Raw genomic sequence first — 14,939 nt, 5'->3', positions numbered from 1 at the left:
AAGAATTGTTCTGGTTTCCACATGCCCACATTTTTCATGTAGTCACGAGCTGTACCTTTGGTAAGACAGTCAAAAGAAGCCTTCTTAGCGCAGTAGGCTCAGAATCTGAAGATAAGACAGTCAAAAAAATACATTTACCAATTTTCTAGGAAAATGAAACACATGAAACACATCTTCATGAACACATTAATGTCACTACCCATTGTGACCGTAGCAATTCTTACCAATATAATTTACCGGTTTTCTAAAAAAGCTAGCAGAAAGAAACAAAGAACTTGCATTTATAAACATCGTATCGTATCTTCAGGATCTCCCGAAATGCTTCAGTGAAAATGAATGGTTGCTTGTTTCCATACAGGTCCAGTGCTATTTCAGTTGTGAAGATCCTTCGTGTCTTAAGGGTGTTAAGGCCTCTTCGAGCAATCAACAGAGCGAAGGGACTCAAGGTTAAATTGATTATTTTCCATGTATCCAGTGACATCTTATGGAAATTTAAAGACTGCAGCATCTTTGTTCACACTTCTTTTTCAATTTTACAGCATGTTGTTCAATGTGTGTTCGTTGCTATTAGAACTATTGGCAACATCATGATTGTTACAACTCTTCTACAATTCATGTTTGCTTGTATTGGGGTTCAGCTATTCAAGGTAAGTCCTAATTATACTTTATCTACATGAAGTATCTTTCAGTTAAGACTGAAGTTCAAAATTATTCCAGCTTAATTTCAAATGTCTTGTAACTTTTCAGGGCAAATTCTACCGTTGTACAGAGCTTAATTTCAAATGTCTTGTAACTTTTCAGGGCAAATTCTACCGTTGTACAGATGAAGCAAAACAATTTCCTGAAGAATGCAGGTAAGAAACCTGGAAAACTAGTATGTTGATGTGAATAAGCGTTTTGATTTTGGTAGTGATTTACTTCCTTCAGTCCGTATATTATTGACATAGAGGTAACAACCTAAAAACATACAATTAAACAATCTTTCTTATTTTTTGTGAGGATATGAAATCCTACTTTTTTCACTAGCTCTGTGATTTTCCTAGACACATACTACTGTGGCAATGTTGCTCTGAGAAGGTCGGTAAAATAACATATGAGAATGGCTCAGTGATCTTCCCTTTAAATTTAGATCCAAGTGTCATACAAGTCCTACTATGTTGGTTTGTCAACATTCCATTTTAATTAACTTTAACTGCAAAGGTTGACTTTATTTTAGTTAAGCCTGTGGGAAATATATTTGGACCAGAATTTTAAGTTGAATGATTCATGACAGCTGGTGGATGGGTGCTTGCAGGAGTCGAAGGTGCCTCCACCAAAAATTAAGCAGGCAATTAGGCTGATAAGAAGCCACTTGTCAGTGACTTTACGTGACCCATCCACTTTTATGATTGGCGGACGGGTCAATCGGCCAGACAACTGTAATGTTCTTGTTGGATGGCCTGATTTATATTACAAGAACACTTGTGGCTAAAGCTATAAACAATTTATTAACGTTAACATTAGATAAATAATAGTATAAACATGCACAAGCAAACTCTCTCCCAGCTTCCAAGTCAGTGTGAGGTCACCTGACTCTAACATTCACTTATATACTAATGAGACTCCTAGTGGTCAGTCAGTGAATTACAACACAACCATGATATCACTACATCCCCTTTCCTTTGAAGGAATAAATTAATAAGTTATCATCAGTATATTTACATGTGATATCATGGGCGAAATTCTCCGTTATCGGCGCAAAGTCCGCCGATCGGCGCAAAAAATGGCGCAAGTCCGACTTGCGTCATGCCGCAAAAATCGTCGCAAAGTCTCCGACCCGAAATGGGCTAGCAGCGACGTGACGGGATCCGCGCTTGCTCACGTGGTTCACGCCGTGCAGTGTCATACACGCCGCACGGCGTGACAGCTCATAAGGACGCGCTGCTCCCCCGGAACACCCGACCGGAACACCCGACCGGATGGCCGGAAACCGCTCAGCCCCGAGGTTCTAGTCACGGGATGTGGAGGTGCTCCTGGACGCAGTGGAGCAGAGGAGGGAGGCCCTGTATCCCGGGCACGGCCGCAGAGTTGTCCCACGCCACAGCCGGCGTCTGTGGAGGGAGGTGGCAGAGGCCGTCACCGCTGCGGCCCTGACACCACGGACAGGCACCCAGTGCCACAAGAAGGTGAACGACCCCGTCAGAGCACGCAGGGTGAGCCTACCCCCCCCTGCCCGATATCCATATCCCCCATATCCCCCCTCCCCCATATCCCCCTTCCCCCATATCCCCCTCCCCCATATCCCCCCTCCCCCATATCCCCCCTCCCCCTATCCCCCCTCCCCCATATCCCCCCTCCCCCATTCCCCCCTCCCCCATATCCCCCATATCCCCAAGTGAATCCAGCCCTAACCTTAACCTCTGCAATACACGCGCAACCGATGGCGTGCATTCATATACCTGTCTAACACTGTTGCCTTTTACCCCTGCCACACCCCCCCCCGCCCCCCCCGCCACAGGAGAAACGCGCACACAACACCAGGGAGCATGTGCGGACTGGAGGAGGCCCCTCTGATGAGAGGCCACTGACCGAACACGAGGAAAGGGCCCTGGAACTGGCTGGCGGACCTGAGGACCGGGAGGTTGCTGATGAAGAGGTCGGGGGCGTACTAGCAAGTGAGCCACCGACAGCCCGTCCCCATATCCCCCCTCCCCTATATCCCCCTCCCCCATATCACCTGATCACTGCCTGCGTGTCTAACCATGCATGCTTCATTGTGTATCTCAGGAGCAAACGTCGAGGCACCCCTCCCCGCAGATGCAGACCGCCCGCAGGATGCCCCTCGGAGGCCACGGGAGACGGAGAGACCCGGACCCTCCGGCATGCGACGCCCGCAGGATGCCCCTCGCACACCACGGGAGACGGAGAGACCCGGACCCTCCGGCATGCGACGCCCGCAGGATGCCCCTCGCACACCACGGGAGACGGAGAGACCCGGACCCTCCGGCATGCGACACCCGCAGGATGCCCCTCGCACACCACGGGAGACGGAGAGACCTGGACCCTCCGGCATGCGACGCCCGCAGGATGCCCCTCGCACACCACGGGAGACGGAGAGACCCGGACCCTCCGGCATGCGACGCCCGCAGGATGCCCCTCGCACACCACGGGAGACGGAGAGACCCGGACCCTCCGGCATGCGACGCCCGCAGGATGCCCCTCGCACACCACGGGAGACGGGGAGACCCGGACCCTCCGGCATGCGACACCCGCAGGATGCCCCTCGCACACCACGGGAGACGGAGAGACCGGGACCCTCCGGCATGCGACGCCCACAGGATGTCCCTCGGAGACCACGGGAGACGGAGAGACCCGGACCCTCCGGCATGCGACGCCCGCAGGATGCCCCTCGCACACCACGGGAGACGGAGAGACCCGGACCCTCCGGCATGCGACGCCCGCAGGATGCCCCTCGCACACCACGGGAGACGGAGAGACCCGGACCCTCCGGCATGCGACGCCTGCAGGATGCCCCTCGCACACCACAGGAGACGGAGAGACCCGGACCCTCCGGCATGCGACGCCCGCAGGATGCCCCTCGCACACCACGGGAGACGGAGAGACCCGGACCCTCCGGCATGCGACGCCCGCAGGATGCCCCTCGCACACCACGGGAGATGGAGAGACCCGGACCCTCCGGCATGCGACGCCCGCAGGATGTCCCTCGGAGACCACGGGAGACGGAGAGACCTGGAGCAACAGGGAGACGACGCCCCCGTCAAGTGCGGGTGCGACGACGCAGGCGTGTGCCACCCAGCGACGAGAGGGGCAGCCACAGGCCCCCGTCACAGCCGAGCCAGGACACCCCTACCCAGGACACCCCTACCCAGGACACCCCTACCCGGGACACCCCTACCCGGGACAGCACTACCCAGGAAGACGAAATACCGGACAGTGACACAGAGTGGATGGGTGGAGACGAACCGCCACCCCAAAGTGCCATGCACTCAGAGTGGGACGAAGAGCACGACACAACGCCACTGCTGTCACCAACACCCTCCACCATCGCAGAAACACTCACCTCGGTTGGGCACTTTAGTGATGAGGCGTCTGGTACACTCACTGGTGCGCACAACACAGCCGTCCCGGTACAGCAGGTGGAGGTAGGAGCAGCAGAGGGGCCGGGCGGTCGGAGGGCAGCCCAGCCCAAGCGGACATCTGCCGCCCAGATGGATCCCGGGTTCCTGGAGTTACCACACCCACCATAGGTCCGATGCAACCACCGAACCTGAGATGAGCGAAGAGGGTGACGGCCAGCTTGCGGCGGCTGCAGTCGCAGGTGGAGGAGTCCACCCGCGTCCAGGAGCTGGGAGTGATGCCGGTCATACGTGCTACCCAGGCCGACACCGCACGGGTGGCATCCGCGGTGGAGGCAATGGGTGCGACGGTGTCAGACATAGGGAACGGTTTGCGAGGCCTGGGGCTTTCCGTGCAGGCGGCGTCTGTGGCCCAGGACATGGCTGCCCTCTCACAGGAGGCCATGACCCAGTGCCAGCGCCAGATGGCAGAGGCGCTCAACGCCATGGCCCAGTCTCTGCAGGCCATGGCCCTCTCAGCAGGCCATAGCCCAGTCTCTGCAGGCCATGGCCCAGTCTCAGCAGGCCATAGCCCAGTCTCTGCAGACCATGGCCCAGTCTCAGCAGGCCATAGCCCAGTCTCAGCAGGCCTGCGACGCCGGCTCGCACATGGCCAATGATGCCGATGCCCTCAGCGATGGCCAGTCTCTGCAGGCCATCGCTGAGGGCATCGGCATCATTGGCCATGTGCGAGCCGGCGTCGCACAGTCACAGACAGGGTTTGCCAATCCCCTGGGCTCCATGGCTGCAAACCTGCAGACCCCTGTCGATACCAGCACGGGCCTCCAGGACTGGCAGCGCCAGATGTCGGGGGGGCGTCGGATGGCCAGTCCGTTTGCATCCCCCACCCATGTAGAGGCCTGCGGGCCATCGGGCACCCCGAGGGAGGAGGAGGTGTGGTCCGCCCCGGGTCCCCCTGTAGGGGAGGTCCCGGAACACCGCGACACCTCGGACTGCCCCCCTTCCGTCCCAGGTGCATCGGGTGGGTAATGGGCAGGACAGGCTGGCAGCTCGCCATCCCAGTCGCCCGGGCCGCAGCCTGGCCCATCTAGGCCAGGACGCCCCAAGAAACGGCCGCCAAAGGGATCCCGTGTCAGAGGGCAGGAGTCCACCTCCAGTTCTGCTGTACCGTCTGGGGAACCACGTAGACGTAGTCAAAGGGCCCGTAAGGCCAAACAATTAGACACTGAGTAAGGTGGCACGGGTGCAGGGCACAGATGAGTTTTAGGGGCTAGGGCACGTGCATGAACTCCTTTGGTTATTAAAGTCAATGTTACACCTACAGAAGCTGCCTTTGTGCTCTGTCCAAAGCGTGCGGGGGTGTCATGTACGTAGAGCGCAAGTGTGTGTGTGTGAGGGGTGGTCTTACCTCAGCCCCAGGTGAGTCTGCCCCTTCCCCCTGGGCCGCCATCAACATCCCCCGGGCAGAGGACGGGACCGTGCGCTGCAGTGTCACAGCCGAATGCAGGGATGGTCCGGGTGGATGGTGGTACTGTGGCCATGGGTCAGACATAGTCCAACGATGTGGAGCCAGGAGCTCATCGCAGGGTGGGTTGTCATCATCCTCCATGGACACGCGTCCACTCGCAACTGTGTGAGCCTGGCCGTTGTGCCGCAGGTGGATCGGCAATGGGGGGGGGGGGGTGTGCATGCGGGTGGGGTGGGTGGGGTTGGGGAGGGGGGTGAGGGTGCTGGGTGGGTGGATGGGTGGTGGGTGTGGGTGGTCGGCTGTTGCCATGGTGTGCGGTCTGTCACCGTACTACCCGATTCCCATGCCCATCTAGTCAGTGAAGCGGGCGGCTATCAGCCTGTCCCGTGCCCGCTGGGCCAGCCGGTAACGGTGGACAGCCACCCGCCTGTGTCTAGCCCGTCTGCCCTGACCATTGCCCCATCCCCCTCATCTGGGGAGGACTGCGCCTCTTCCTGCTGCTCCTCCACTCCGTCCTCCTCTGCCTGCGGCACATCGCCCCTCTGCTGGGCTATGTTGTGCAGGACGCAGCACACCACAATGATGCGGCCGACCCTATCTGACCGATACTGGAGGGCGCCCCCAGAGAGGTCCAGGCACCTGAAACGCATCTTCAGCACGCCAAAGCACCTCTTTATCACTCCCCTTGTCGCTACATGGGCATCATTGTAGCGGTTCTCCGCCTCATTGCGTGGCCTCCGTATAGGCGTCATCAGCCACGATCGCAATGGGTAGCCCCTGTCGCGCAGCAACCAGCCCCTCATCCGGGGATGTCGTCCCTCGTACATGCCGGTGATGGATGACCGCGACAACACGTATGAGTCGTGTACACTGCCCGGGTAACGGGCGCAGACGTGCAGGATCATCATGCGGTGGTCGCAGACCACCTGTATGTTCATCGAATAGGTCCCCTTCCTATTGGTGAACACGGCCCTGTTATCTGCAGGTGGCCGCACGGCGACGTGCATCCCATCAATCGCGCCCTGGACCATGGGGAACCCGGCCACGGCAGAGAAGCCCACGGCCCGGGCATCTTGTCTGGCCCGGTCCACAGGGAAGCGGATGTAGCAGTGCGCCATGGCATACAGGGCGTCTGTCACTGCCCGGATGCACCGGTGCACCGATGTCTGCGATATGCCGGACAGGTCCCAACTCGGTGCCTGGAATGACCCCGTTGCATAAAAGTTCAGGGCCACTGTAACCTTGACGGACGCGGGGAGAGGGTGTCCCCCGCCAGTGCCACGCGGTGACAGGTGTGCCAGCAGGTGGCAGATGTGTGCCACTGTTTCCCGCCTCATCCGGAGTCTCCTCCTGCATTCCCGGTCCGTGAGGTCCTGGTATGACTGCCGGGGCCGGTACACACGAGGTGCCCTCGGGTGCCCCCGTTGCCGTGGGGCCGCGACGTCCTCCCCCCCCCTCCTCGTCCTGTTAGTCAGGTGTCCCACCAGCCAGGGCGGCTGCCGCCTGCCCCTCTGCGGCAGCCTGCGCCGCCTCTCTGGCACGCTCCTCCTCCTCCTCATCCAGGGCAACATAGACATTAGCGGCTGCCGCCACGGCGGCCAACATCGCTGGATGATCGGAAAACATGACGGCCTGGTTGGAGGGGTGGGGGGGGATCGACGACATGTCATCATTGCCCATACCCCCTCCTCCCCCCAGCCAGGTGGCATGGACCGCATGGGTCCAACTGTTGGAGGCTTGCACCTGGCCAGGTGGACCAACTCACTTGCCCTCACACCCCCCCTCCCCGGCACGGACCCCCCCATCCTCCTCCCTGGCTCGGACCCCCCCATCCTCCTCCCCGGCTTGGACCCCCCATCCTCCTCCCCTGCACGGACCCCCCCCCCCCCCCATCCTCCTCCCCGGCTTGGACCCCCCCCATCCTCCTCCCCTGCATGGACCCCCCCATCCTCCTCCCCGGCACGGGCCCCCCATCCTCCTCCCCGGCATGGACTCCCCCCATCCTCCTCCCCGGCACGGACCCCATCCCCCTCCCCGGCACGGACCCCCCCCATCCTCCTCCCCGGCACGGACCCCCCCATCCCCCTCCCCGGCACGGACGCCCCCATCCTCCTCCCCGGCACGGACCCCCCCATCCTCCTCCCCGGCACGGACCCCCCTCCCACCCCCCTCCCAGGCTCGGACCCCCCCCATCCTCCTCCCCTGCACGGACCCCCCCATCCTCCTCCCCGGCATGGGCCCCCCATCCTCCTCCCCGGCATGGACCCCCAATCCTTCTCCCCGGCACGGACCCCCCCCCATCCCCCTCCCCGGCACGGACCCCCCCCATCCTCCTCCCCGGCACGGACCCCCCCCCCCCCCCCCATCCCCCTCCCCGGCACTGACCCCCCCATCCCCCTCCCCGGCAAGGACCCCCCCATCCTCCTCCCCGGCACGGACCCCCCCTCCCGGCACTCCCCCGGAGCCCAGCCCACTCTAACCACCCCCCAGGCCGTCACCCACCTCCACGCTGGTCGGCGTAAACCTGGAGCACAGGCTGACGCCGATTAAAAGGAGGTTTGATTTACGTCGACGTGACCGGTCATCACGTCGACGGGACTTCGGCCCATCCGGACGGGAGAATATCGGCAGACCCAAAATCGGCTGCCTTGCGCCCACCCGTGCCATTCTCCGACGTCAGCGGCGCCATTAACGCCCCGCCGACTTTTCTCCCTTCGGAGACTTCGGCAACCGGCGGGGGCGGGATTCACGGCGGCCAATGGCCATTCTCCGACCTGCTGGGAGACGCCCCATTAGTCTGTGAGTCTAACAGTATAATGTCTAATGACGCCCCATTAGTCTGTGAGTCTAACAGTATTCATTCTTTTCTTTAAAATTTTTTAAACTGCTTTAACAAATATATAAATATATACATGCACACAAGAACAGCAAGCATAGTATGTACAAACAGTCCAAATCTACAAATTGAGTCAATCTGGTTGATCTTCTCAAAGTTTGACCTTGCTGCTCAGAACTTGTAGATTCAATGTTCTCCTTATCCTCAGGAACTGCTGAACTATCTGACACCACAGCTGATGTTGAGTCTGATGTAGATTCGTCATCCTTCACGTTGTGAAAGTCTCCTCTGGTTTTCAAGGGTGTGCGACGATTTCTTCTTAAAACCAAGCCATGCCGGGTGGCACGGTGGCGCAGTGGCTAGCACTGCTGTTTACGGCGCTGAGGACCTTGGTTTGATCCCGACCCTGGGTCAGTGTCTTTGTGAAGTATGCACATTCTCCCCGTGTCTGCGTGGGCTTCAGCCCCACAACTCAAAGATGTGCAGGTTAGGTGGATTGGTCACAGTAAATTGCCCCTTAATTGGAAAAAAACAATTGGATACTCGAAACTTATTTTAAAAATGAAAAAATAAACCAAGCCATGCGTGGCGATTCCTTTTTAAAACCAACCCTTCCTCTGCCTGTACATTGTAGGAACGAGGTGCTACTTTTTCAAGTACAATAGCTTTTCTCGACCAATTGCTTGAATCATCTATTCTCACAATGTCATCACTACTCAGAGGTGGAAAAGTTTTGCTTTAATGTTTTGAATTTCCTGTAGCACCACTGCATTCTACTCCTTTTCCAAATATGGAAGTGTCGTACTCAACCTTCTATTCATGAGTAACTCTGCTGACGATCTACCATGTGACAATGCTGACGCTCTATAACTCAATAGTGCGAGATATGGATCAGATTGGCTGTCCATTGCCTTCTTCAACAATATGCTTGACAATATGTATACCTTTTTTGGCTTTGCCATTGCGTTGTGGGTACAACGGACTTGACGTGACGTGATTGAAATCATACGTGACTCCGAAGTGTTGCCACAGTTTATAGCTAAAACAAGGACCCTTGTCACTCCTGACACGAAGAATTCTGTGTCTAGCAAAAATTGACTTGGTATGCAGTATTACACTGCTTGCTGTTATGCTTTACAGGGGAGCTATTTTTTGAAAAATAGTCTATGATTATCAAATAATCTTTCCCTCATAGGTGAAAGAGAACCATAGCTACTTTCTGTTTTGTTCTTTGTTTTAGTTCTTTCAGGATGGTGAAGGTTGTAGTGCTAACAAAAAACAGCAAGATGTGTTTAATAAACAAAGCTAATTTATTGCACTACACTGAATTAGATTCAAACATATTACTAAGGAATTAGTTAAGTAAAGGTTACACAGTACATCTACATTATTAACTATACTATTAGGTCAACTACCTCACAGCAACTCTGTCTTGCTCTCTTCTACACACTCCATATATCTCCATCTATCTCCCGAAGTCAAGGAGATTACATTAACAGCGTTCAAAAGGCATCTTGACAAACACATGGATAGGATGGGTATAGAGGGATATGGCACAAGGAAGTGCTAAGGGTTTTGGCAAAGGTTGATATCATGACCGGTACAGGCTTGGAGGGCCAAAGGACCTGTTCGTGTGCTGTATTGTTCTTTGTTCTTTGTTGCGATATGTGGGGCTTGGTCTCCGTCCCGCCGTGCCACATTTCTGTTTCACTCCGCCGGTGGGATGCTCCGTTATGCTGGCTGGTCGATGGGGTTTCCCATTTTGGGACAGCCCCACGCTGTCGGGAAACTCCCGGGATGCCGGCTAAACGGAGCATCCCGCTGGTGGAGAATCAAGCCCGTGATATCTATATGGTTGCTCTATAGCATCATCTAGTGACTAGAGAAGTAACATTACATTAACCCTTTATGTGCTCTACAATATACACTAGTGTGACAATGATGCCGGAGGTAAATCAAATATTTGCACAGGTTTTCTTGTATACTTGCAATGATGTGTCTGGCATGTGTCACAACAACTGACCATCCTGTCAATATCCTAGTTTATACCTGGCCAGTAAACAGAATCGCAAGCTTTTTGTTTACATTTCTCAAACCCGTGATGGCCTTCATGTATCCTGGAGTCATCACTAGTCAGAGGTGGAGTGCTGCATTTATAGCAAAAGGAATTGAGTATAAAGATAAGGAAGTGTTGTTGCAACTGTACAAGCTAGTGCTAAGACCACACCTGGAGTATTATTCACAGTTTTGGTTCCCTTATTTGAAGAAAGATGTTGTGGCATTGGAGGCAGATCAGAGGAGGTTCACTAGATTGATTCCAGATATGAGAGGTTTGTCGTATGAGGAGAGATTAAACAATTTAGGCCTATACGCTCTAGAGTTTAGAAGAATGAGGGGAGATCTAATTGACGTATACAAATGCTAAAAGGTATGGATATAGTAGACGTGGAGCTGATGCTTCCTCTTGTGGGGCATTCTAAAATGAAAGATCATAATCTTAGAATAAGAGGTAGCAAATTTAAAACAGATTTGAGGAGAAACTACTTCTCCCAAAGAGTTGTGAATCTGTGGAATTCACTACCCCATAGTGCGGTGGATTCAGGGACAGTGAGTAAATTTAAGGAGCAGTTAGACAGATTTTTAATTGGTATTGGGTTGAAGGGTCATGGAGAATGAGCAGGACGGGGGAGTTGAGGCCAGGATGGGATCAGCCATAGGCTCGGAAGGCTAAATTGCCTACTCCTGCTCCTCGGTCATGTGTTCTGGGCAGGAGATGCTCTGGCTGATTTTGCAAACCAGCTCTTGGTCTGTACCATTGTAGGTAGCGGATGAGGAACATGTCAGCCATGATAGAATGGCGGAGCAGACTCGATGGGCTGAATGGCCTAATTCTGCTCCTATATCTTATGAACTTATGAACTTATTCTCTTTTTTCTTTAAATTTAGAGTACCCAATTATTTTTTTTTCCAATTAAGGGGCAATTTAGCCTGGCCAATCCACCTAACCTGCACATCTTTGGGTTGTGGGGGTGAAACCCACGCAGACACGGGGAGATGTGCAAACTCCACACGGATAGTGACCCGGATGTGATTCGAACCCAGGTCCTCAGCGCCGCAGGCAGCAGTGCTAACCACTGTGTCGCCCCATGAACTTATCCTCTTAAGTACATCCTTGCGAAGAGATTGAGGTATAACGACAGTGTTCAAACGAAGTACCACTCCATTAATGATACTGAGTTCAGATCTTATATTGTCGAACTCCATACATCGACCTCTGGGCCAGTGTGAGATGTTCCTCATCACCTCTTGAAGAGTTTGATCCTTCCTGGCCTCATCTTGGATCTCATGTAGTTTCATATCTGATACTGGTAGTATGTGTGGAAATATGATTGACATGCAGATCTACATCTTCAGCAATTTTACTCTTAATATTTTGTATTGGCCCTCTCGATAATGCGTCTGCTAAGAACAAATATTTGCCTGGTGTGTAGATGAGATTGAAGTCATAGCGCTGTAATTTCATCATCAACCTCTGAATGCGCCGAGACATTTGGTTGAGATTCTTCTACATGATGTTAATCAAACGACGATGGTCTGTCTCAACTGTGAAAGTTGGAAGCCCATACACGTAGCCATGGAATTTCTCCAAGCCTACAACTAAACCTAGGCATTCTTTTCGACTTGAGCGTACATCTGCTCCATTGTCATCATGGACCGTGATGCATATGCGAGTGGTTTCCAATCGTTATGCTCGAGTTGCAGAAGAACTGCTCCTAGAACATCTTTCGACGCATCTGTTGAAACTTTAATCTGCTTAGATGGGTCAAAAAATGTGAGAATGGTGGTCAGTGAAGTCATGAGCTTCTTCCACTCTTGCTTATGTTGCTCAGTCCAAGTGAAATCTGTTGTTTTGTGTAGGAGATCATGTAGATGTGTTGTTTTTGCTGACAGGTTTGGAATGAATTTCCCTATTAAAATTGATCATACCCATCACTTGTAAGGTGGCTTTCTTATCGTGTAGTTTAGACATGTTGAGAATTACTTGGATTTTGTCCTTGTCAGGTTCAATGCCATGTGATGAGAGCTTGTCAATTAGGAACATGACCTCAGTTACTCCAAATTGGCACTTTTGCTTGTTGAGCTTCAGCCCATTTCTCCTGATGCTCATTAGAACTTTAAGCAACCTCGTATTTTGCTCTTCTATGGTTGAACCCCAAATAATGATATCATCCACGTACACACGTACACCTTCGATACCTTTGATTTTGTGCTCCGTGGTACGGTGACAAATTCCTGCTGCCGAAATTATGCCAAATGGCATTCTCAGAAAGCAATACCGTTCAAATGGCGTATTAAAAGTGCAGTACTTTGTTCCTTTAGCTGCCAGAAACCTTGAGATGCGTCAGGTTTCATAAAGAACAGTGCACCAGCCATCTCAGATGTGATTTGCTCACACTTTGGTATTTGGTAGTGTTCTCTTTTGATATTCTCATTAAGATCTTTGGGATCCATACAGATGTGAATATCGCCATTTTCTTTCTTTACACATACCATGGATTTACCTAATTGGTAGGTTCTTCTATCTTTTTGATTATTTTCAATTTTGTATTTCTGTCGAGCTCCTTTTTGAGGCGATCTCGAAGAAGTGCAGGTACTCTTCTTCGTGCATGGATCACAGATTTTGTATCCTCTTTGAGTTGTATCTTGTAGGTGAATGGTAGTGTACCAAAATCGCTGAATTTGCTGATAACGTTCTCAGAATTGTTGGAGTGTTGATCTAATCCTTTGTGGATGCTATATACCAACTGTACTGGACCTAATTCTTCACAGGACTGACCACTGAATAATGAATCCAAACCCTCGGATACAATACGGAATAATCTGTGTCTTCACCACCACCCTCAAACACGATAACATTTAATACTTGAACCATTATAATCTCTCAGAGATATTTTGTAATTTCTTCTAATCGGCTGAATTTTTAGATTTTTAAAATCAGTCATTGGCTTTGGCACCAGTGTCTATCTTTAATTGGACCATTCACTTCAAGTGATAGAAGCCATTTGTTCTCATCAACCGCATTTATTTGAAATGGAGTATCAGTTTACATTTTTTTAAGTGCTGGAGAATTCTTTGATGTCCCCAAAAAATTCTTCTTCTCTGTTATTACTCCAATAAAAAATGATGTTTCATCACTGGAGACTTGTGTCTACCACTGTGCTGACTGATCTGGGGTTGCGCTTAGAGGAGCAATTCTGAGCAAAGTGTTTTTTTCCTTTGCATCTGGAACAAAACTTGCCAAACTCTGGACACTGCCTTAATTTATGCTTTTGACCACATCTTTTACACAGAAATACCTTGTCCTGATCTTTCAACCGTGATGCACGGTCAATTGCACAAAGACTAAAGTTGGGTACAACTGTGGCTTTATTACAGTCAGATGCGTGGCCTCCTGCTGCAGCTGGCGAAATGGCAGGGCACTGGAGGTCATGCATATTTATACAGTTCTCCCTGGGCGGAGCCAGCCGGCAGGAGCTACCGGCGAACCTGTAGTGCAGGTCCTACCTTACATCACCTATTACAGTGGATCATCACATTCACCACCTGTTAAAAATGAGTCTGGCAGGGGTGACGTGAAACTATATACAATTAGTGGAATTATGTACAGTGGTAGGGAAAGAAAAGTCCATGTTGACGGTCCGGAGTCCGTCAAAGGTTCAGCCGGTCCGGTTTTCGTTGGGATTGGCATAACGGTGGCGGCAAAGTCGGTGCTGGCGGTGGTGTAGGTGGTGCCGATGGCGATGCTGATGCTGGCCAGTCATCGGGGAACTCCGGGAGCGTGCAAAAGTCCTCTTGTGAAGAAAAGGGGAGGGGGGGGGGCGGTGGTCTGGTGGGGTCAATATTGGCGGCGCGGTGGGAGGTGGGGGGGGGCGTATTGGTGGGGGGTGTGCTGGGGTGGAACTTGACGGTGCCAGGTCCCTGAGTGAGACAGTATCTTGGCGGCCGTCAGGGAACTCAACGTAGGCATATTGAGGGTTGGCGTGGAGCAGGTGAACCCTGTCCACCAAGGGGTCCGCCTTGTGGAGTCGGACGTGCCTACGGAAAAGGACCAGTCCTGGAGCAGCGAGCCAAGTCGAGAGCGACACACCAGATGTGGACTTCCTGGGGAAGGTAAAAACACGTTCATGAGGTGTGTTATTAATGGCAGTGCACAATAGTGACCGGATGGAGTGCAGAGCGTCAGGGAAGACCTCCTGCCAGCGAGAGGCTGGGAGGTTCCTGGACCGTAGGGCCAACTGGACGGCCGACAAACCGTCCCATTCTCCCGTTCTACTTGCCCGTTTCCCCGGGGGTTGTAGCTTGTCGTCCTGCTGGAGGCTATACCCCTGCTGCGCAGGAACTGACGCAGATCATCGCTCATGAATGAGGATCCCCTGTCACTGTGGATGTAGGCGGGAAAACCGAACAGAGCGAAGATGGTGCTGAGGGCCTTGATGATGGTGGCAGACGTCATATCGGGGCATGGGATGGCGAAGGGGAATCTGGAGTACTCATCGAC

General features: G+C 53.1%; 1 protein-coding gene across 1 annotated transcript in view; it reads left to right on the top strand.

Annotated features, from left to right (window-relative positions):
* cacna1db (calcium channel, voltage-dependent, L type, alpha 1D subunit, b) overlaps positions 1–14,939 on the top strand; it is a 1,216,201-nt gene that overhangs the window by 867,227 nt on the left and 334,035 nt on the right. Inside the window, exons 24-26 of the mRNA XM_072472487.1 lie at positions 359–446; positions 540–647; positions 802–854. Of these exons, the coding sequence (XP_072328588.1) occupies positions 359–446; positions 540–647; positions 802–854 (249 nt within the window). The remainder of the gene's footprint in view (positions 1–358; positions 447–539; positions 648–801; positions 855–14,939) is intronic.

Source organism: Scyliorhinus torazame, chromosome 13 (assembly GCF_047496885.1).
Source record: "Scyliorhinus torazame isolate Kashiwa2021f chromosome 13, sScyTor2.1, whole genome shotgun sequence".
Lineage (NCBI taxonomy): Eukaryota > Metazoa > Chordata > Chondrichthyes > Carcharhiniformes > Scyliorhinidae > Scyliorhinus > Scyliorhinus torazame.
This window is presented reverse-complemented; position numbering and strand designations above follow the sequence as displayed.